This window comes from Tiliqua scincoides, chromosome 1, assembly GCF_035046505.1.
Source record: "Tiliqua scincoides isolate rTilSci1 chromosome 1, rTilSci1.hap2, whole genome shotgun sequence".
NCBI classification, from domain to species: Eukaryota; Metazoa; Chordata; class Lepidosauria; order Squamata; family Scincidae; genus Tiliqua; species Tiliqua scincoides.
In genome coordinates, this window is record NC_089821.1 from 64,741,836 (window position 1) to 64,765,960 (window position 24,125).

Sequence of the window (24,125 nt, forward strand, 5' to 3'; positions counted from 1 at the left end):
GGGCCGCTGTGAGATACAGGAAGCTGGACTAGATGGGCCTATGGCCTGATCCAGTGGGGCTGTTCTTATGTTCTTATGTAGTTGGAACCCTGAGGCAAGAAATCAGGACAGAAGGTCTCATCATGCATAATGAAAATTAAGTAGCGAGCTTCCCCCTTAATAAATCAAACTTACTTCTTATGTCATGTATACGTCCTGTGCCTAGAGAAAGACATGTATCATGTATAGGAGGATTTTAATACCTTAGCTGACACATGTTGACTATTTAAATGCATTCCTTGACTGATTAATTTCATAGCCAGACTTCTGGCACTGATTGGAAGTTAGAAAAAGTTTCTCGTATTGAATGAATCTGACTCTCCATACTGGTATAGGAAGTTTTGCTGACTGGAGTTTGTCTTTTATATATACTAATAAGGAATGAATTGTCTCATGGCTTCTTTGTCATGGAAAGAGTCCTGCCATAATCCTGTGAAGACTTTTCCATTAGATAGGTGTGCCTAGCTTGGAGATGTAGCCATTCCCTGATAGTCCAAGTTTTTAACATAAGACTGGTTCACACATGCATGATAATCGCTTGACTCCAGCCTCAGGTGGTGACATGTTGGAATTATCCATCACAGTTTGTACAGAATTTTCATATTAACCTCCTGGGCAATGTCTTTCAGTGGAATCAGTTCATACATTCAGCTTCAAGCCATTGTGTGAGTAATCAAGTGATGTACTTGCATGTGAGAATCAGATGAAAGGAATAAGCAAATCTGTGAGAGTTCTCGATGGCACTGGTTCTCTAGTGCTCAGTTCCAGACTGCTGTTCATTGCTTTTACTTCATTTAGGGCTGGCCTCAGTGAGATTTACAAGCCAATTATTTATTTATAGAATTCATACCCTGGCTTTCACCACAAGTAAAGCATCGCACAATGCAAACTTCAAAGCAACTCGCAATGATAAGAAAAACAAAACCAATTACAAATGCAGTATCAAACAGCAGTGAAACCATATGGACAAAAATAGCAGAGCCAGAGGAGAAGCAGAAATTAAAGATGTTTGGAGGATCTCAAATACTATTAAAAGTACAGCAGAACAGAATGGACTTCACCTGGCACCTAAAAATAGCAAAGAGAAGGCACAAACAGGCCTAAGGAGGAAGTTCTGTAATTTGGATGCCATTTCAAGATTAGTCCTTTCCCCAGGAGCCACATACCTTATTTCAGGAGGCAGGAGCACCCAGAAAAGGGCCTCTGAAGATCTTGATTGACAGGAATTATAAAACTGGTTCAAGAGCATTATCACCCCCAGATCCTGGCAATTTATAACCAACCTGAAAAAAACAGGCATCACTCATTTCAGAATTGGCTATGTGATGTCATGTGCTTCCCTCTTGTGGCAAAACTGGGAAAGCATCATTAGAAGTAAAATGTACATGACATGGGAGGGAGAAGCAGAAAGAGGGACTGGTGATGGTGCCTAACTGAAAATTCCCGTGCTGGCATGACTTCTCCCTACACACATTTTTAAGGTGCATATAGCACTGGAACATCCACATGCAGAAGTAATACAGTGTCCTGCCTGTAGAAATTTCCTAATGCAGGGGTCTCTAGACTTTTCAGTATGAGATCCACATCATGGCCACATGGTATATTTTGTACATTTTCGTGGGCCGAAAAAAAAACAGTTTTATAAATGAATGAATGAAATTTAAATGAATGAATAAGTTTACTTGCATCTTTTTTTGTAATCAGCATGATATGATTCAGAACAAAAGAAAAAGGTGACAATTACAAAGAATAATGTCGTGCTTAAACTGAGAAATCATTTATAATGAGTAAAAATATCAAACATTAAGGCATGCTCTGACAAAAAAGACAAGTTGTGGAGAGCCAAATAAAACCTTGTGGTGGGCCACATTTGGCCCCCGGGCCGCTGTTTGGAGACCCCTGTTCTAATGTGTGAAATGACTCTAAGAGTACAGGAAGTCCTCCCAAACTAAAGAGGGAGGAGTGCTGGTAATGTCCTCATTTTACAGCACAGGGTCACTTGCCAGGCCACTTCCTATAGTTTTTCATCACAGTTGAAACACCACAGTGAAGAAGCTCATGAATGTAGAGTTCATGCTGGGCTAGAGAGGTCACTGTACTATGGGAGATTGCTGTGCAGGAATACATTGCACAGGGCCCCAGAGAAAACCTGCATCCAGAGCAATTCAAGAGGACAGCACTGATGCAGAGGACTGATATGAGGAAATGGGTGGCTAGGTAGTGACTATGCTGGGATTGTGAGGACATCGATGAGAGGAGAATCCAGTGCTTTGGAGAAGGTTGGAATGCACATAAGGAGGAGATGGATGCAGCACTGTTATGAAGAGCTACACACTTCTGGAAGAGGCACAACTCAGTAGCATAGTACTGTACATACACTGCATGCAAAGGTCCCATCCTTTATGGGTGGGATGCTGAAGATGCTTTATCCTCCAGCATCTCTGTAATATGAGGCAGTTGCATATGTTCATACTGCTAATATGAACATTTATTTCATTTTTATTTCATTTTTCATTGTATCTTTCCATTTTTCATTTTTCATTGTATCTTTCCATTTTTGATAATGTCTCTTACAGTCATAAAACATCATCCTTCCTAAATCAAAGTCAACCATTAAAATAATAAAATACAAAATCTGAATCCTAAAAAAGCATTCTTAAAATATATGGAAGTGAGTTACCAAAAAAAAACAGCTCTGAGATTTATGTGCCAAAGGCCTGATGAAAAAAATATCCTAGCCTGAATTATGAAGGTCAGAAGGGAACGAGCCACAAGGCCCTCATAGGGGAGACTATTCCATAGGCAGTTTGTCACATCCAAAGAAGCCCTACACATGGTAGAGATCAACCTCATTTCCAAAAGGAAAGAGATATGGGTTGTGGTATCCCATCTGTAGAATAAAGTTAGTAACTGAAGGTCTTAATGCACAGGGACGGGACATACAGGAGAAGGCACTCTCTAAGGTACCCCAGCCTGAAGCCTTTAAAAGTCAACATCAGCACCTTGTATTAAACATGGAAACAAATTGGCAGCTAGTAAAATGTTCTTAATCTTAGTGTGGTTAGTAGCTATTATTCCCTGTGCTGCTGTACTTAGGACTGCAATTTTCAGATTGAACCAGCATAGAGTCATGGTTAGAGTGTTGGGCTTTCGCTGATGTTTAAATCCACAAAGCTTACTGAAGCTGTCTTGGACCACTCACCACTCCTAGGCCCAGCCTATCTCGCAGAATTCTTATGAGGACAAAAGTAGAAGGGACCAGGTGTGCCAACCTGAGCTCCTTGGAGGAAGGGCAGGCTAAATGTGTAAATAAGGAAATAAAAAGAAACAGCATGGAAAAAGCTTGTATATCCAGATTCACTTTCATTGCCCTTGAAGATATGTAGATTATCATTTTGTGGCATCCTGTGCAGTTCAGCAGGCTCTCTAATGCAGTTGTCCTGCCATCAGCCTGTTTCCAAGAGCTTTGACCCTTCTTGTTTTAAATAGCCTGAGTGAAAGGTCTTCCAGCCTCTCCCTGGGGATAGCATCGTGCAGTCTATAGCATGCTGTTAATAGCTCTCTGTCTCCTTGCATTCTGCCTCCTTCTTCCCATGCCGTTTTGCTTTTCAGTTGTTGTAAATGGTGATGTCCCTGAATCTCCTGTCAGGGATGCACACGGGAAGCTACGAGAAGAGAAGCTCGTAGAAGGGAATAATGCAATTAGTTTGGCTGCAATATGGCCAGGGTGCCGTATTTGTGAATATTTCAGTTCTGTGAAAGGATGTAGGACAATCCAGTTTTATTTTGCCCTGTGTCAGAGAAGAGGTGTTGTTGTGTTAACACATGCATCCAGCAGAACAAGTCATCTGAAGTGTTGAAGAGCAGCAGGAAGATGGCAAAACATTAACGTTCCTGTTCTGTTGTGTTTGTCTCTTTTTTGCTCCAAGGATATGAGATGCCATGCATTTGATTGTCTGCTAATACATTTGAGACCAGGAGAGCACTAATTTACACAGCAGATGCTGAAATTCTGCACTAAAAGACCTTCGATTCTGTGACTAGAGAGCTCATCTTCTGGTTACCAGCATACATTATGCAAATTTGTGTGCACTAAGTACATTTGCTTCAGGAATTCTTAGGTGGAGGAAGCGGCACTGACCGTCTCCTCCTTGACCCCAACTTCTTCCCTCACAATGTATTAGCCTCCAGCTTCTCACAGATTAAAACAGGGACACGCCAGTGGACTTGTGACACCCCTATCCTCACACCAAAGATAATTGCCTGAGATACTGTCTCCTCTACTATATATTGTTGAATGCTCTCCTGTTCCTGCTCCATGTTGTGTTCCATTCCTGTGAAATAGCTGTCCTGCACTGCCTTCTGAAGTGAGTGTATAAGGGCCCAATCTTAAACTGGGACAGCGCCAGGACTGTACTCTAGAGCCAGCGCTGGGTGTCGCAAACGTGCAGTAAGGCACAACTGCAACATCCCGTGCGGAGCCAATGCTGGCGCCAGCCCAGCACCAGTCAGGACTGAGCGTGGCACCCGCTGGACGCTGCCTGGAGCTAGGGAAGATCTCTAGGCAGCAGTGAGGACCTCAGGGACAGCAAGGAAGGTCTCTCAAGTCTGTGCCAGCAACATAGCCAACACAGACTTGAGAAGCCCCACTGTGGGGCTTGGGGCTTTCCCCAGGGGAAGGGAACTTTTGTCCAAGGGGACTTTTGGCAGCCTTGGTGGTGTCACTGGACACAGCGGTAGCTGTTTTGGTACCGCTGCCCCCAGCAGAACCTCTGCCTTCAGGATTGGTCTGCTCATGAACAGATTCCCCGTTTTCTTTTTTTCTTGACTGATTTATTATTTTTAAATATACAGCCCATTTTTTCACTCTCTGTGGTTTTGTTTTTTGTTAGCTAAAGAATATTTAGTAGAATGTTCAATATCACTATGGATCTGGTTGTGTTTGCTCACAAAATAGCTACAACTCAAACTCACTGTGTAACATTTGGATAGGCTCTTAAGGGTTGGGGAGGGAAAAGAAGCTAACACAGACATGCGAATAAAACTGTTGAAATAGGTATCTCCAAAAGCAAAATAAGAGCAAGGGTTTACTAGGGACAGGTATCAGCAAATAGGGACTGTCCATGATAAATAAGGGCAGTTGGAGTATACAGACATATGAAACTGCCTTATACTGGATTAAATTGTTGATTCATCCAGCTCAGTATTGTCTGCACCAACTGGAGATGGCTCCCCACAGTTTCAATCAGTTCTTTCCCAGCCATTCCTGGAGATTCCTCAAGAGATTTAACATGGGACCTTCTACATGCAAATCTTGTGCTCTAACATTGAGCTATGGCCCATCCCCAAATGGTGTGAGTATACGCACACTGGACCTATGCTGACCCCCCCCCATCTCAATTATTAAGCCAGGTGCACAGTATCACACTTTGGTTAAGGTTCATTAATAGATGCTTTACAATTCTGTCTCTTATCACAGAACAAGACAGAAACATCAGCCCTTTCTCCCATCTATGCAGTTTTAATAGGCTTCCTGCTGCCTATTTTATCTCATTTTCCTTTAACATAAAGCTGACTATTGTGGCTTCTATAAAAAGGCAGTTCTGAGACACTTAGGCTCCCCACCCCGGGTCCTAAGGCTTCTCAAATTTCACACTCGCCTTCCGCCAGCTCTTCAAATCTGCCCACTTCATTTTAGGTTGCACAATTCATTTTGTTCCTGTGCAGAAATTTTGCAGCTTGCAAAACAGCTGTGAGAAAGCATGACATGAAAAGAAGGCTTGAATGTTTTAGATATAATGGGGAGATGAGTCTGGATGTCGCTGGGGAACCTGAATAGGCTTTACAATATTTGTTGTTCTGCTACATAGCAAACCCCAAAGACTTTTTAGCAGGACATGATCTAACTTCACATGATGCCTGCCAAATGAGCCAATGACATGCCCTGAAGTGACATGATCAGGTGTTCAGAAGAGCCAGTGCCCTTTAGCTGGCAACCAACATTAAAAAGTGTGTCCCCCAGATTGCAGTGTTCTCATTGCCTGCTTGAATTAGGTATTTCATTCAAATATGTGCAAATGTACTCATTTGTCCAATAAGTGAACTTTAAAAGACAGAGATACAGGACAAATATGTCTGGATGGTTGGGGGAAAAAATAGTTTGTAGACAAACTTATACCTGTTCTGGTGGCTTCAGGGCAGTGAGACAGACTGCTGCTCAGACCTCCCATCCTGGAGTTGAATGGTCCACTCAGCCATGCCTTTTCCTGCCTGTGTTAGCAAGCTAGGTTCTAATTTCCCTCCACATCATCAGGTGCAAAGCGTGTGTATGTAGACACTGTTCTACTTACACTGGGATGGGAGGCATCTCTGCTACTTACTGTTTCTCTGCCTTGAAGTTCTCAGAGCTATCAGTCTCTGTATAATTATGGACCTTGCCACCCTGTGGAAGCCAGAATTGGTGGCATAGGAATTGCTGCAGCCTTCTTCTCCTACCCTGAGGCTAGTTCCATCAGCATAAAGCTTCTCTGAAGTCACTGGATTTGACACAATCTCTCCCCTAGGAGATAACGGAACCATAAAAATGGTTCAACACCTCAAAAATAAAAGATACAGCTATAAAACTGTTAAATAGGTGCTCTGAGGGATGAGGTTCCCTGTGTCCATTGTAATGCATGCAATGAACCTTGAATAAGTTTCTTCAAATGAAGCTTGTGCATCTGAATGACTCACAGTAAAGAGAGACAGAAATCTTTTTTCTATGTGGTGCATGAATGAATTGGTGAATTGGGATGGACTAGCTGGAAAGATCATCTCCTTGATTATTAAGCCTCTACGATCACCTGCCTCCTAAGTAGACAGCACCCATTCCATAGCCATCCAGGAAACTAAACACCTGCCATTCCTTCTCTCCTCTAGTCTGAGACCATATCCCTCAATTAGCTGCTTTGAGTGAGACCCATTCCTCAGCCAAGTCCCACTCGCTCTTCCACAGCACATACGATGATTCCAGGCCCCCAAGATCTGTTGCACTGAGAGAGAGGCAGCCCATGCTGTCATATTGGCTCTTGAGAAGGTGGCTTTGGGAATGTGACAGGCAGGCTGTCAGGGACGATTTATCTAATTGGCCCTCCCAACCCTGCTGAAGCAAGCACGTGGACTGGAGCCAGGAGCCATCTGAGGAGACACCATTGACGGAAGGGAAGGCTGATCTTTTCTGACAGCTCCCTGGATAGCACCAAAGCTACAAGCAAGAAATCCAAGAGATATTATTCATTAGTCTAAACTGAGAGGAATGTGTCAAGTGTTCAGCTTCATGCCATTTCACCATGGCGTGTTCTCTGGAGAGAGGACAAAGGAGTGCTTGGAAGAAGGGAGCACCAAAGGAAAAAAAATTCTAAGAGTCCTCAAAATCCAAGGTCTTCCCCAGTATAACAAGTGATTTTCCCCATTTACCCTCTGGCTGAGACCATTCAACTATTAAAAGGACTATTGCCTAAAGTATGGAAGATATCAACCCAGTGAAGGTTGTCACTGCACGTGTAGATGCATTTAGACAGCCACAGACAACCTGTGTGTCCATGAAAAAATCTAGTGAGACTAACCAGTCCCACTCCTTAATATCTCTTCCTCAAAGGACATATTTCAAGGAGATGTTAGGGCACCAGTGTTCATGGAGAAAGTGTTATAAAGATATGGGTAGTATCTGGTGAAAGTTAGGATTTTAGAGAAGATTAGGAAAGGTGTGGTGTACTTCAGCACCCGACTTACTGGAAAGTTCTTTAGGGAAACATTCTACTGACATAGCAAGTGCACTGGGGAAAGGTCATTCCTCTTGTCCCTTTGCTGTTGTCTTCCTTACTAGCAGGATGCAGGGAAACCGTTGCCCCTTGATGTGCTCAGCAAAACAATATGCTACAAAATATAGGCAAATCTACTCAGGCACACTATTGTCCTGAGGGGCTTCCGAGGCCAACCCTCTATATCTACTTCTGCTAGCAGCCCAGCAAATTGAAGTTTCTATTTGTAGATGCAGTGTCCCTGCAACATCACCAGTGATGGTGTGCAGTTGTGTGCCTCCTCAGTTTTTCATCATTTCCTTACAACGCATCAGAGGTGGGGCCTGGGCCAGGGACCTGGCCACCCCTGAGACAGAAAGGATCTGCTGCTGTTGCTGCTGCTCTCCACCACTGCCTAAGCCAGGGCCTATGATTGTGGAGAAGCAGCAGCACGTCACCCAGTTTCGCTTCCAGCACATTATAAATCTTGAATGTCCTACTCCAATTGTAGCATCAGGGCCCAGGCTTCTGAGAATTGTAAAAGAGCACTCAGGGGGAGAAAGAGGACACCACTCCTCACTATTGCTCAGACAGGTGAGAGTCTTCGTTGCTATCATTTTACCTGTGGGGGGCGGAATAAAAAAGGACTTGCGACCATCTGCTGCCTAGTTCCCAGATTCCAGAAAGGGCATGTGCGCCTGCTTTCCAATTCATGAAGGGACTGTGCCACTGGCACTTCCATGAATGCTATTCTTCTGCAGTCAGAAAATGAGGCAGATGAATATGAGGACGAGACAAATTTGGGAGAGGAAATTCCTGCCACGAAGCCTCTGAAAATTTCTACTTTGAAAACTTATATGAAAGAGATACCCTCAGAGTTGCATTCAGCACACCCTTCATGGCCAAAGAACATAGCTCTGCCCTCCTCTTTGGACTTTGAAGACTCTCCTGAGGAGCATGCAAGGGCACCACATTCCCACCCCCACCCCACACATCACCAGAGACAACAGGCGCAAAACCAGGCAAAGTCCATTTAAACAACAGCAGGCTTCTTGGGAATGGACAGATCTAGCCACCAGGCATTCCTCAGGCTGCATCCTATAACACTTCCTTGGGAGTAAGCCCCATGGAATACAATGAGACTTACTTCAGAATAGACAGGCATAGGATTGTGCTGTTACTTAAACCTGCAGCCTGTTTCCCACCTCTGCTGAAACATCCAAGACTACCTTGCTGGTTGTGACTGGCCTTACCATGGAGCTGCCTGTGATCCTGATCGCCTATGTGTTCTGTCTCCTTTGGAAGCCTGACTTCCAGAAGTATGCACATGCCATGAGCCCAACTCACCATTCTACCAGCATGCTTGTGACACTCCCAGGATTCTTCTCTAGTTATGCCACTGTGAGCAAGAGCAAGAAGAACAAGGACAGTGACCAAGAAGAGGATGAGGCAGACAGCAGCCTAGGCAAGCAATGAATAGGCACAAGGTGTGGGGCATCACCTGACAGTTTGCCACCTTTCCCCATCCTCTCTTGAAGCAGCCACTTCACCCTTCCTCATGGGTAGGCTAGCACTGGTAGCAGTTCATTCACAAGGCAAATATCTGTTCCTTCACAGTAGGTGCAGGTATCGATAGCTATATGTAACTGAAACTTGAAGAGCCTCTTACTGTTGAAGAAGAATTGATGATGGGTTTCATCATCACCTTCAGAAAAGAGGAAAGCTACTCCCAACCACAGGCAAAAGCCTCAGAATATACTCCCCAGCCAGAACTGGGAAACCAATCAAAGAGGTCCAGACTAGACCAACTGTGCCTCATCCATCTCATCTTCTGCAGCTGCAACACTGTAGTGACAGTGCTTCGTCCATCTCCCTTTTGGGCCAGTGGCCATTTTTTCAATGTGAAAAAGTTCTCAGAATGAATTTTTGGCAAACTTATGATGCAATCCTAACCCCTTATGTCAGTGCTTTCCAGCACTGGCATAGCGGGGCCAATGGGATGTGTGCTGCATCCTACAGTTGGGTGGCACTCACGGAGGCCTCCTCAAAGTAAGGGAACATTTGTTCCCTTACCTCAGAGCTGCATTGCCCTTAAGTCAGTGCTGGAAAGCACTGACATAAGGGGTTAGGATTGCGCCCTTAGTTATTCTAATCAACCCTCTCTGACCTGTATCTAAATTATGATTTGCCATACTCTGGCTGCTCATCAACTCTGAGCAAAATCTTAACACAAGTTAGTGGCTTCAGAACATTAGTTCCACTATGCAAAAATTCCTTAAGAGTCAACTCACAACAATCCATCATGTGACACATGACTTTATTGACTGAGGGGTCAGTCTCCAGCTCAACAAAGCCCATTCAGTTCTTTGGATCATGAGGGAGCTGGGGGCAACGGAACAGCTAGGGAGATGGCTAGAACTAGATGGCAGAAAAGTCACAGAGAATTTGATCAAACTCAGCTGAGAGCTCATTGTCCAACCTGTTCTGTGGTGATGAAAGGATATCACAGACAAATCCTAGACAGGCCTCAGACCACTAAAACTAGTGTTCTGGTGGCATAAGGTGCTTTACAGTGATCACAAACATGACCTGCCAGTGGGAACAGCTGAGCCACTTCTGCAGTTGGTGGGCAGTGGAGTGCCAGCAGATCCATTGTGTTCCCCAGCACCAGTAAACCAGTGCAGGGGGAAGGAGGGAGGCGGGGAGGGGCAGAATGGGGCAGGAAGAAATGGGGAGGAGACGGGGCAGAATGGGATATGGACCATAAGAACATGCCCCACTGGATCAGACCATAGGCCCATCTAGTCCAGCTTCCTGTATCTCACAGCGGCCCACCAAATGCCCCAGGGAGCACACCAGCTAACAAAAGACCTCATTCTGGTGCCCTCCCTTGCATCTGGCCTTCTGACATAGCCCATTTCTAAAATCAGGAGGTTGCACATACACATCATGGCTTGTAACCAGTAATGGATTTTTCCTCCAGAAACTTGTCCAATCCCCTTTCAAAGGCGTCCAGCCCAGACGCCATCACCACATCCTGTGGTAAGGAGTTCCACAGACCAACCACACGCTGAGTAAAGAAATATTTTCTTTTTTCTGTCCTAACTCTCCCAACACTCAATTTTAGTGGATGTCCCCTGGTTCTGTTGTTATGTGAGAGTGTAAAGAGCATCTCTCTATCCACTTTATATTTCCCATGCATAATTTTTTATGTCTCAATCATGTCCCCCCTCAGGCGTCTCTTTTCTAGGCTGAAGAGGCCCAAACGCCGTAGCCTTTCCTCATAAGGAAGGTGCCCCAGCCCAGTAATCATCTTAGTTGCTCTCTTTTGCACCTTTTCCATTTCCACTATGTCCTTTTTGAGATGTGGCAACCAGAACTGGACACAATACTCCAGGTGTGGCCTTACCATTGATTTGTACAACGGCATTACAATATTAGCTGTTTTGTTCTCAATACCTTTTCTAATGATCCCAAGCATAGAATTGGCCTTCTCGACTGCCGCCGCGAGCAAAGGCTGGAGGGAGTCTGTATCTGTGGCAGCAATGCTGCTGATATCCTACCTCCTTTCAGCCCTTGATCTTGCTTTTTCAGGTCTACTCAGACTTGCGTGAGTGATTTCAGTAGACCTGTTCCAGCACAGGAGGCTTACCCCTTGGTAAGGGAACAAATGTTCTGCTACCCAGAGGTGAACTCTGGGTCAAATCTCCCCATATGATGCAGTGTGCAGTCTGGTGGCATGGCTGCATTGACGTGGGGGAAGGATAAGATTTGGGCCACCATTCTTCACTTCCATCGTGTCTTCACAGTGTGGTCCAGCAGAGCTTTTCTGAGTAGTTTGAAATCTTCTGCAGCTTGATTCTTAGGGTAATATGAGAGTTCAGGAACTCTCAGTAGCTCACTGATCTAATTGCTAAACATTTTGAGAACAAAGTCTCTGACCTAGACAGCATTAACAGCCCAATCTTATCCAGGGCTTAGAGTGTGGATCTCATGATCCATAACGATAAGCCTTGGATCAGCAGTATGACTGCCACTGCACACTTCAGGGTCACCAGCGCAAATGGCCAGAAGCTCTGCATTCGCACCAGCTGCTCCCAAATGGAGATAATCAGTGAGGTGACCACGTTTGCAGATGTCAGCTCTTCACAATCCCTTCTGGACTTCACCACCTGGGAAAGTTTAGCATCCTCTGCAATATGACATACAGTCCATCAACTTTACCTCCTGCAAAATCACAGTGGGTTGCAATCACTTTTTGTATTATTTCCATGTGCAGGGAGCCGCGCAGAAGACTCCAAAGGGCTCCCCCAGGAGGCTGCTGTGGGGAGGGATAAGTTTTTTTAAAGCCCCTGCAAGCCCAGCAGCGATGCAGGATATGCAGGATCACCTTCCCCCCCTTCCCCACCCCTTAAAGTGCCAGAGGCACTCATTTGAGAATGGTCGCAACCTACCAGTTTGAGAACCACTGCCCTAGAGCCTTGCTGATCCCTTTTGCATGTGCTTGCCTTTGAATAGCACGCATCTGTTCAGGAGCCCATTTAAACAATAGCAGCTAAAAGTTTCTTAAAGTTTTTTAGAAGTATGAGAAGATTCATGAGAAATTGCCAAAGGAGGATGAGATTAGAAATTAGAAATTGTTGACCGTGGGGTAAGTCATGGGTGCCCAAACCCCAGCCGGGGGCCACTTGCGGCCCTCAGGGACTCCCAATCCGGCCCGCGGGGAGCCCCCAGTCTCCAATGAGCCTCTGGTCCTTCTGGAGAGTTGCTAGAGCCCGTGCTGGCCTGACGCAACTGCTCTCAGTGTGAGGGCAACTGTTTGACTTCTTGCGTGAGCTGTGGGATAAGCACTCCCTCCACTGCTTGCTGTTTCACATCTGTGATGCAGAAGCAGCAGTGAAGGAAAGGCAGGCCTTACTTTGTGCAAGACCTTTTATAGGCACTGAGCTATTGCAAGACCTTCATTCATTCATATAAGTTCCATCTCTAATATATTCATTTATGTAAATGTATGTAAATTTATTCAAATTTGAAATGTGAATTATTTCTTTTTTTCCCCGACCCCCAACACAGTGTCAGAGAGATGGTGTGTCCTTCCTACCAAAAAGTTTGGACACCCCTGGTGTAACACAGGCATTTAACTTTTTTATGAACCCTAGATTTTCATTGTGCATTACATATAGTCAGCAAACACACAGCATTTCAGGATCAGAACCTCCCCCTGTTCCAGTCTCTTATCAAAAACCCTTGAATCCTATTTCCTACTATGCTAGAATCTTGTGGAGCTAGGATGAAAGAGAGAGTTAGTGACCGCATCCTTCATTCCTTCCCCTGGTCAGCATTTTAATAACACAGGCTGAAATGAAGCCCATAGTAAGGGTGCTATTGTATGGAATACCACTGGACCAAGGGGTTTATGTGGCCCAGTAGCTAGAAAGCAGGGCTGGCCTTGAAGATTTGTGTTCAAGGTCCATTTTTCCCCATGGCCTTACTATGTGGTCTTCTTGGACAAGTCATTTTTCTCATCTGTAAAAAAAGAACAAAAAAAACTGCTTTTGTTGCAGGATGGATACAGTAATGGTGTAATGTATTTTGTCAATCTAACCTGTTATATTAATGTTAAGTACTTTAAATGGCTTTCTGAAACATTCTGCTCTACATTTCATTGTAGCAAGAGGTTACTATTGCATTTTCCGAGGTAAACCTACCTACATGTGAATTAGCTCAGGAAGTATACTGTAGCTTCCCTCTGTCATGACATGATGACTGATAGAAACTGTTCCAGGGCATTTACTTGAATTTACTTTACTTGAGCATTTACTTGAATTGCTTGTGTGTGCTGATTTTAGTGGAATACCATTTAGGTATTGTCATTATGCTAGGAGCTGCTTTCACTTTATTCAGTCCCATATCAAGAACATCTATAAAAAGGAACCTCGTAGGCAAATTACCAGTAATAAAATGGTTCTTCAAATACCAGTGTCTCTCCTTCTGGGATCTGGTGACCCTGGAGTGAAAAAAAGATCATATCATTACCCTGAACATCATTTGGAGGTAGGGCCATAGAAAAGCACATGAATTGCATGCAGAAGGTCCCAGGTTCAATTTTAGTGCCTGGCATCTCTCTGTAGGTCTGGGAAAGACCATGATCTGAAATTCTTCAGAGTCACTGCCTGTCAGTATAAATAATACTAAGCTGGATGGATCAATGGACTGATTCAGGATAAGGCAGTTTCAGATATGTCTATGACCCATTTCAGGGGTGTCAAACATGAGGCTGGCCCATAGAAGCTCTTTATTTGGCCCTTGTGGTAATTGGGCTTTCCCAGCACCACCACTTCAGCTGCTGAGCTGCAAAGTAACACATGGGCAGAAGTAGCACTGCCAAGGTGGTGCTAGGAGAGCCCAATTATCATACGGGCCACCCTTCCAATAATGCCATTTCTGCTGAAAGGGTGGTGAGTGTGATGGGTCTCTAAGCACCACTTCTGCTGAGGCACTGGGAGGGGGAGAAAGAAGGGGACATCAGAAGGTGAGAAATGATCCAGGGAAGTGGCAGACCAAGATGTGTGAGAAAGGGAGAAGGGAGGATCTGCCAAGGTGCTAGAAGAGCCCAGTTATAATGTGGACCGCCCTTTCAGCAGCACTGCTTCATCCAATCCCATGTTCACAATGGTTCTCATGCTGCATTGGAAATGTATGAAAGAACCAGCCCTCATTATCATGTAAAGGCCTTCAGGATTGGTGTGAGAGATGGAATTGTGCACAAGTCCAAAGTCATTTGTTTGCGATATCCCACAGCATTAGAGCATTCCTGTGGCACAGGCAATTTGCATGGCTATCAATAAAGCTCATGATTACCCTGAAAAAGGAGTAATAGCAGTACAATCCTATTGGGCTTCAGTGCTAGCGCTGCAGCCCCAGCACTGGCACTGGTTGTTGCAAACATGCCACCCCACAAGCAGACTGTGCTGGAAACCCACCCTGGCTGCCTGCAGAAACGAGGTAAGCACTGAATGGCACAAGGGCATGAGGAGGGGGGCAGCGGGAGGTGTTTCTGTGTGGGGGAGGGCAGAGAGGCAGAATGGGGGTGGGACCGGCAGTGGCCTCCTCCGCCAAATCGGATCCCCCTTTCCAGGCTCAGAAACCCAACACAGGGCTAAAGAGCTGGCTCAAACTCGAGATGCTCCATTGAGCAGGCTGGGACTTTACTCTCCTTCCCCTAAGGAGACATCTTGCCTGCTTGGATCCAGCACAGGATTTGGCAGTAGCCATTTGGATCAACTACTCCTGTGCTGGATAGGATTGGGCCCTAAAACTGTTAAACCCAGGACCTGCCTTTTGTTTCAAGGAGTTGAGAGTCCAAGTTGATACCAAGTGTGAGAAAAGATTTATAGAGTAATGTGAAAACTTAATATAACCCAAACATATTTCCTGCTAAGCACCGTGCAGTAAGCTACTGCATGAATATATACTCAGACACTTCCATGGTGTTCTTCTATAGAAGAGCAGATGTACTTTGGAACAAAACATGATGTACCCACATTTACTTTTTCATTGTCCTTTGATTTGTGATGTCCTTTGCTTGCAGGGAGGTGGTGATGTCGCTTCTACCAGCATTTGTCCTTACACCTGCTCAGTGCTGGTGACCACCTAGTGAAATGGAAGGAACAAGGCTGCATTAACCCACAATGCATTTACCCACAGTTTCAAATAATTAGTTAAAAAAAAAAAAAGACATGCAGGAGAAAGGTCTCAATGCTGTGTTTATGGAACAGTGTCAAAACCTTTGCACTGAGACATACACAGTTCCTTAGTTTTCCTATGCTTTTGGACAAGCTAGATACAGAGGATCCACTAAATCCCACAGATTTGTTAATGTCCTTATCTTTGTTGTATGAACTGAATGCAGGAGGATGGATCTGAGCTACTGCTGTTTGGTTCACTGTCATATTTTCAGCTTTTCCTTTGTATAATTTGAATATTTTTTAAGGCTAACCTGAATTTTAATGTCTTCTGCTTTCATCTGTGTATCTGGAGTGTGTTTTTTTAATCAGACAGTTCCCTCTGTGCATTTTGAACTATAAGTAAGCTTTCCCTCTTGAAAGGGAGACAGAACGATCCAGCTTGTCTTTGCCCACCCCACCCTCTACCAGCCAAAGTGAGGTTAATTCCACAGTGTAGCCACTAACCTGAGGAATTGAATGCCATTTCATTGTTAAATATTAATGCAGGTTTAATTAACATCAGCAATAAAACTGAGAGGACACAAAGAGGAATGAGAGGTGTGGGTAGCGTGGGAAGGCTCATACGCCTCTGAGAAATGGAGGGAGGAAAGCGCTTTATAACTAAAAGGCAGGAGATTATAGTAGCAGTATTGCAAGCTGCTTATGCCTTGTGAGAAGTATTGGCTCAGGAGCATGCAGGCATGGCATTTCTCAGTCAGCGCTCTTCGATACACAGACTACTGAAAATCAAGAGGCTGTGTTATAGATATGGTGAGGCAGGGAAGTGCTGGGGGTGGTTATAAAGGGAATTCTCTTCCTGACTCAATATTTGGGGGCTTGATGTGAAGGCATGTAGAAATGGAAGGTGAGATGCTTAACTAGGACGCTGGAGCTGTGGCTGATGACAGTGGGGTGACGTGTTCCCAAGCTGGGCTGCTTCACAGTCCACTAATGAGAAGCAGAGTAATACAATGCTCTGCAGAATACATATTTTCTGTCCCTCAGGCTCATTCCCAGTTAAGATTGTGATTAAATAGACCTTGTGCTAACAATATCCCTTCTCTGCAGTAATTTCCCAAAGCCCTCTCCCTTCAAACACTCACTTACATTGGATAAATGGTTTTTCAAGTGCTGTCTCTCACCTGAGGACAGCAGACAGTTTAGAAAAGCCTCAAGCACTCCAAAGGGAGGAGGCACCAGAGTTCTTTCCCTGCCTGAGTTGTTGGCTGAGAGAGACAGGATGAAGCAGCTTATAAAGGAAAATGTTTTTGAGGGGCAATTGAACATAAAACATGTGTACATGTGTAGGTTAGGAAGCCCTGAGAAATACATCCCTGCCACTTACCCAGGCTGAATAGAGACCCGGGTTAGCAAACACCTTTGGGTTTCTTGTGCCTGAAAGTGTCTCTGGAGAAGAAGATGAATCCTCCAAACTGGAATATCATAGCTGCCTCTTTTTTGTGTCTCTTTTCCCTTGCTCACAGCTCTCCCCAGGCTCTGAGGATGATGAGGGTCACGACAGCTCCAGCCGGGAGAATCTAGGACGTATCCAGTTTAGTGTTGGCTACAATTTTCAGGAATCCACTCTGACTGTCAAAATACTGAAAGCTCAGGAGCTGCCAGCCAAGGATTTCAGTGGCACAAGCGACCCTTTTGTCAAAATTTACCTCCTACCAGACAAAAAGCATAAACTGGAGACAAAGGTGAAAAGGAAGAATTTGAATCCACATTGGAATGAAACCTTTCTCTTTGAAGGTAGGTCAAGATTTAGAGTGCTAGTTACAGAAACTGTGGATTGGCTGTGGCTTCAGGCAAGTCATTTAAGGAATCAATTCTCTGCCTATTCCAGGCTGTAGTGTTTCTCTTCATTGCCAGGTTGCTAGGACAAGCAATATTATCAATCGTAAAGAGTCTTCATTGTCCAGAATGTTTGTAACCAAATAAGAAAAGAGCATGTGCCAGAATGTAGCTGAACATTAACCCATATAGTTCAGTACTCCTTCCTCCTGCTAACTATGAGGCCAGATATGACATGGACCCCGAATATAGTAGGTCTGCTGGAAATGCTTCTGAATGACTGCAGCTCCACATAGGAGCTCTATGGATCTGTACTCTCATGTGGATCTGCCCACTCATGTGAAGGATCCCTATCCCAGTATCACACTGGTTCTCATTCAGACACAAGATGAGTTTCAAACTGCACCAGCTCGTTGCACTATTTTTAGTGACAGGGTACACAGAAATGAGAGGATGCAGACATACCCTAAGTCATTCAACCATCAAGTTCAACATCACAGTACTCCATGGTCTATCTACTCCATTTGGCCTGTTCATGCGACATATCATTCCTCTGCTTTATCTACTGTCTTGCCTCCTGCCAAATCAGATCATACCACTAGTCCATCACATTTAGTACTGAACCTCGGGTGAATGGTCAGTGCCTTATGCTACCATGGAGAGGCCAAAAGCCTTCACTAGAGATCTAAGTACAATGATGGATAGGGACTAGAATTCCTTCCTAGCCCTTACAACAGGCAGCCAGTTCCCTGAAGCATCAAGTTTGATGAATGAAGTTGGATTACTATTCATTCAGCTGGAATACCTACAAATGTTATTCAAGGCTGTAAGATTGCCCAGAAGTATGGATTCCTTTATCTGCATGTGGGCTTGGCCAATCAATCCATTGACTGTCTGGATATAACAATACAGTCCTCAACAAGGAAAAGGCCAGAGTATGCAATGGAATGGCTGGTGTGTGGTGGTGGTTGTTTTTTTCGTGAATCCCAGTGAATATGGAACCTTCACATATACTTGCATATGTGAAAGTGTACTTGCATTCAGTTTATTGGCTTTTTCATCTGTTCCTTTACTTTTGGCAGGTTTTCCATATGAGAAAGTGGTCCAGAGGGTGCTCTACCTACAAGTTCTGGATTATGATAGATTCAGCCGTAATGATCCCATCGGGGAAGTATCTATTCCCCTCAACAAGGTGGACTTGACCCAGATGCAGACGTTCTGGAAAGACCTAAAGCCTTGCAGTGATGGGAGTGTAAGGTCCTTGCTTTGCTTTGAAAAAGAGGGCCAAGCAGAACAGCCAAGGCTGGCATGGGGTTTGTGTTGAGGGTTGTTGTTAGGACTTGCACCTGCCTGTTTCTAACACAACCAGAGGACTGAAGGGCTTCCTCCTGAGCTCCTGTATCCAGGAGATGCTGCAGTCCTGATGGGGAAACCTCACTTCTCTTAACAATCCCTTTGAATGGGTGGAGTTTGAGGACTATAAAAACCTTCTTAATGCAACAAAAACAGTTGCCAAGCATAGGCCAGATTGCCATTTAGGAAGGGCAGGTGAGGCAGTGTTACACACATGGATAAGCACACACACAGCTCTGAACCCATGTGGCTAATTTGTGAGAAGTGCCTATATATCTGTGGACAGCTCATGAGTTATACAGACAGAGTGAGTGATTATTGGAATCAGTTAAACAGAACTATATACGTGCATGCCAGAGGCACAACCTTTTGCTTCCAAAACAATTCATTTTTTAAAGGATTAATATTCTGTATGGATTAGATGCTTATTATATGGCATAAAAGTAATAACAAATGTTTTTAAAATACTGCATTTTTAAATTTATTTTTGGATATATCTAAGGGCAGGCCTGTGAACCATATCGTTAATTGTGCTCCTCTTGCCCCAGAAATCTTTGTCCTCCATCCCACTCCACTGAAATCCAAAATGGCACCCCAGAGCAGGGCTATGCTTTAATTGAGAACCAGCCTCACCTCCCCAGCTATAAGCATATTTTTTTACTCTGATCAATGTGAGTAAATGCTTAATGTAAACAGTGATGTCAACCAATGCAGGGCAATTGTTCCTCACACTTAGCAGCTGATCATGAGTAATTGCATATTTGGAGACGTGTTCCGAGTAGAAATGGGGCAGCAGAAGATCCTGAACTGTGCTGGGAGGCTTCTGATCCTTAGTGCCCTGAGTGCTTGCAGCCAACATCACCAATGTACAATGTTGGACAATCTCGTTGATTCCTTAGTCTTGTGTTAACTCCTCTCTACAGGGAAGTCGAGGAGAGCTGCTTCTGTCCCTTTGCTACAATCCTTCTGCTAACTCCATCGTGGTGAATATTATCAAAGCTCGGAATCTTAAAGCCATGGACATTGGGGGAACGTCAGGTATTGGTTTCCAGAACTGCTCTTCTTTATATACTGGAAGGTGTTGTCTGCTCTAAATATGTATCTAAAGGAAACCACAAATTTCCCTTTTCTTAGAAATTTGGACACATACCCACTTCCAGTAAAATATCTGTAGTGGTCAAGGGTTGTTTTGAGTGTGGGCTTTAGGTGTCTTCCTTTAAGACATAGGAGCCAGGCCTTATTTATGACTGAAAACTATGATCATCATCTCCAGCTGACAAGCTATAAAGAAGAAGTGCCAGGGAACTGATTCAGCCTTTCCTTGGGGAAGAAGCAGAATCTACAGTACATCAGGAAATGTTCCTTTGTGCAAAGATTCCCACTGAATTTCTCTGACAGCTCTAGAACAGTGGTTCTAAAACTGTGGCAAAGTTTTAGGTGGCCCTTGAGACTGCAATGAAAATAACTGATGAAACTGCTGAAGAGCCACAGGCTTCTTTGATGTTTCTATCATTAAATTTTCAACTGAAAAGTATCTTGCCTCTGCATTGCAGCAGTGCAAATGGCTGCACTGGAAAAGTCAAAAGAGCACCCCTCCCTCTCTCTCCTCTGTCCATACATTTGGTTTTGTGGGATCATGGCCACAGAGAGCAAATGCAGAATTTTATTTTTAATTTGGAAACCATTTGAGCATTCTCCTTACTGAAGACATAAAATAAGATGACATAGAGCGCAATCCTAACCACCTTTTCAGTACCAAGGTAAAGGCAATGCAGCTCTGAGGTAAACAAACATTCCCTCACTTCAAGGAAGACTCCTGGACTGCCCCCCAACTACAAGATGCAGCACATGTCCCATTGGCACAGCTATGTCAGAGCTGGAAAGTTGGTTAGGATTGGGGCCATAGTGATCTGAAACAAGAATATCATACGGTGGTCCTTCCTTAATACCACAACGTTTCTAGAAATTCTAGAGGCTTCTTTGTTATTGTAGGAGGGAGGTGTCCCAGTTCCTTAAGTGGCTTTTAGTATGCAAAACATAAGCATATATCCCTCTTACTTACTTCCTTGCTTGCTTGCTCATTCTCTCTTCCACACCAAGAAGGGTGGCATCTGACTTGTGAAGAGATATGTTTTCTGCCCTGGAAAATACCATAAGAGGAGAAACAAGAAAAGTTCAAGTAAACTTGTTCAAGTTCAAATTTACCAAATCACCTCATAAGTAGCCCACTGTTGGCATGTGATGGGTAAGGAATGATGGGTACTCTAGTTAGGAACAACACCTTAAGAATTCTGCTGAAAAGCTGGTTGTACAAGCAAGCATACTCCAGAGTGTTTTATCAGCAGCACAGCTACTAGCAGTAACAGCCTGGCAGGTCTCTAGCTGGTATCAGAGAGAACAAAAAACAATGTTGCAATGGTGTTTGGGGCAAAAGGCATTTGGAACTGAGGATAACACAGCTCATTCAGCATCAGAATTGGGAAATTGATTGTAACTGGGTATTAGCAGAAATAATAACTGGTTAATTGCTTGAATAATTGGGTGGTCAGTCATCTGTGAAAATGTATTTGGCATGAAAAAATGTAATGGAAATGAGTCTCCTACAACTCCCAATATGGAGTAGGCAGACCAGAGTATGGGATGAATCTGGAATAAATCTCCCCTCATTTTTCCATAAAGGAGGCAAATTAACAGCTGCACCTTCTTGTGTAAATAAAATGGAACTTTGTTGTCCTTTCTAAATTGATGTGCATTCTCCTCAGTGCAAAGGGAGTTAAATTAACCATATTTAGCAAGTCTAAATATCCATGTCCTCTTTTTCCTGTACCAGACCCCTATGTGAAGGTGTGGCTGATGTACAAAGACAAGCGAGTGGAAAAGAAGAAGACAGTAGTGATGAAGCGGTGCCTGAACCCTGTCTTCAATGAGTCCTTCATCTTTGACATTCCCACAGAGAAGCTGAGGGAGACAACCATTATCATCACTGTTATGGATAAAGACAAGCTCAGCAGGAATGATGTCATTGGAAAGGTGAGTTGTCCTAGCCAAGAAGCTCAGAGGATCCTGTCTAAGGTCTTTTAAATGGGGTGCAGTTATGTAAGGCCACAGAACAGTGGGCAAAATAAGATGAATGAGCTTTGTCAACAGAAAGGCTAGAGGTAAAATAGGATCTACTGGTGGATCTCTGGGTGATTTGCAATATAGGCAATAGTTTAACAATTGTCTGACTCCCAGTAGCTTACCAATGGGGATTTGAGGGGGCATAGCTCAGTGGTAGAGTACCACACAGAAGGTACCAGGTTCAATCCCCAGCATTTCCAGATAGGGTAGAGAAAAACATGCCTGAAACATTGCAGAAACACTCGCAGTGAGAATCAACACTAATGAATAAGATGGACCACAGACCTGACTCAGTATAAGACATGCTTGTACGCTCCCAACAATAGAAAGTAATATTGCAAGTAAAAAAAGAATTCTATGTCATGGCTAGCTATGTGCCAATCACTTGTCTTTCAACCTCAGTGTTCCTCATCTGCAAAAGGGGGGGGGGAGTCATAGTGAATTGCCTTTGACCAGGTCTTTGTTCAGCATTGATGACCGTTTTAGAGATTTGTGATCTGTAGTGACTCTGAAATAGATTTTGTACTTGTATTTGCAGATTATTTCAAGATATGTGTCAATGGGTATCACAGGGCCCAATCCTATCCAAATTTCCAGCACTAATGAAACCATGCCAACAGGGCATGCACTGTACCTTGCATTGCGGAGGGCAGTCACAGAGGCCTCCTTAATGTAAGGGAATGTTTATTCCCTTACCTTAGGGTTGCATCAGCGATGGAAAGTTGGATAGGATCAGGCCCTTCGTCGTATTTGCATCTGAGCCACATTTGCATCTGGCCCTGGCCCTCATGCCACTGTTTTGCACCTGGCTCTGGTTCAGTGGCGTCACTAGGGTTCGCGTCACCTGGTGCGGGATGCCAGCACATCACCCCCCATGCAGTGGGGAGGGGCAACACCCCAGGTGGTGGGCGTGGTGAGGTACCATCACTCCGCCCCCACTGGTTTTTTGGCTGTACCTTTTGATAGAACAAAGATAGAACACATTCTGCATGAAATTACGCATTGATTGATCTATAACATGATGGTATTATTCCTCCAAACTGTGGTTTTAGTGATTTTGGTCACTAGTGGTGTCACACACACACACCAGGGTGTCAACTTACTAATACCTTATTGCAGCCATTTTCAAACTTTTAGCACTGGGACCCACTTTTTAGAATGACAGTCTGTCCAAGACCCACCAGAAGTGATGTCATGGTGGAAGTGACATCATCAGGCAAATTAAAATAAATAAGTTTAAATAATTAAAGTAAAACAAATAATTAAATAAGCAGAAGCCAGCCCTGGTCCACTAAGCGAATTTCCTCTGTAGCCTGCCTGCAATAACACCCCCCTCCAAAAACAGTAAGGTTTTCAGCCCTACCCAGTGCCCAGTTCAATTTAAGAACTTCTGTTTAAACCAGATCACTGTCAGGATCCACCTGGCTTTGCAAGTCTCAAAAAGTTCACCTTATCAGCTGAAGCCTCTGTTTTGATCCTTTTTAGGGGGGGCGGGAGGCTGCCTTCTGGAGCATTTGTTGAGCTCCAGTTCCATCAGATCAGGACCATTCTGATGGCTTCACATTTCCCTTTGCCTGGCCTGACCACCAGCCAAGGCACGTTTGCTTACTTGCGAGTAAATGTGACTGTGAGGCTTCGTTTCACTTTCCATAGGGCTCAATACATTTCATCTGCTTGGAGGGAGGGACTTCCTTCACAGGTGTTTTTGGAGGTTACATTCATTGAATCAGGACCATTCTGGTGTCGTTGGATTCCTCTCAGCCTGCCCTTTCCGACGGACTAAGGCAGGTTCACCTACTCGCGAGTAAATGTACAAGATGGCTCGGTTACGCTTTCCATAGGGCTCCATGCATTTTTGTTGTCTGGTTTTTTGGCCATAACTTTAGATAGAAAGGAGATACTTCGCTCTAGTTTTTTGCATTGTATTCAGCTCGAAATTCCACATCCAACGGTATATAACATGATGGGGTTACTCCTAACCACCATGTTTTTAGCGTGTCAACCCCCAGTGTGCATCACCCCCCTGTGCGCATCACCCAGTCTGGCCCGCACCCCCCACACACCCCCTAGCGACGCCACTGCTCTGGTTGATGTATCTCAGGGTTCTAATAAAAAAGCAGACCTACAGGGCAGGGCAGACCTACACAGGCATCCCTAGGGAGCCCCATCCATTCATCCCACAGCTGCTGTGGGACTCAGGGTAGCCTAAAAATCTGCTTTGAAAATCTTGAATAGGTAGTGACACATGATTTTCTTAACTCTGTGTACAAGTCACCATGTGACTCAAGATTTCCAGCATGAACTCAGGCTG

General features: G+C 44.4%; 1 protein-coding gene across 1 annotated transcript in view; it reads left to right on the top strand.

The window, feature by feature from the left end:
- SYT7 (synaptotagmin 7) overlaps nt 1-24,125 on the top strand; it is a 271,832-nt gene that overhangs the window by 233,725 nt on the left and 13,982 nt on the right. The window contains exons 9-12 of the mRNA XM_066635941.1: nt 17,029-17,299; nt 18,424-18,593; nt 19,618-19,732; nt 21,525-21,724. Of these exons, the coding sequence (XP_066492038.1) occupies nt 17,029-17,299; nt 18,424-18,593; nt 19,618-19,732; nt 21,525-21,724 (756 nt within the window). The remainder of the gene's footprint in view (nt 1-17,028; nt 17,300-18,423; nt 18,594-19,617; nt 19,733-21,524; nt 21,725-24,125) is intronic.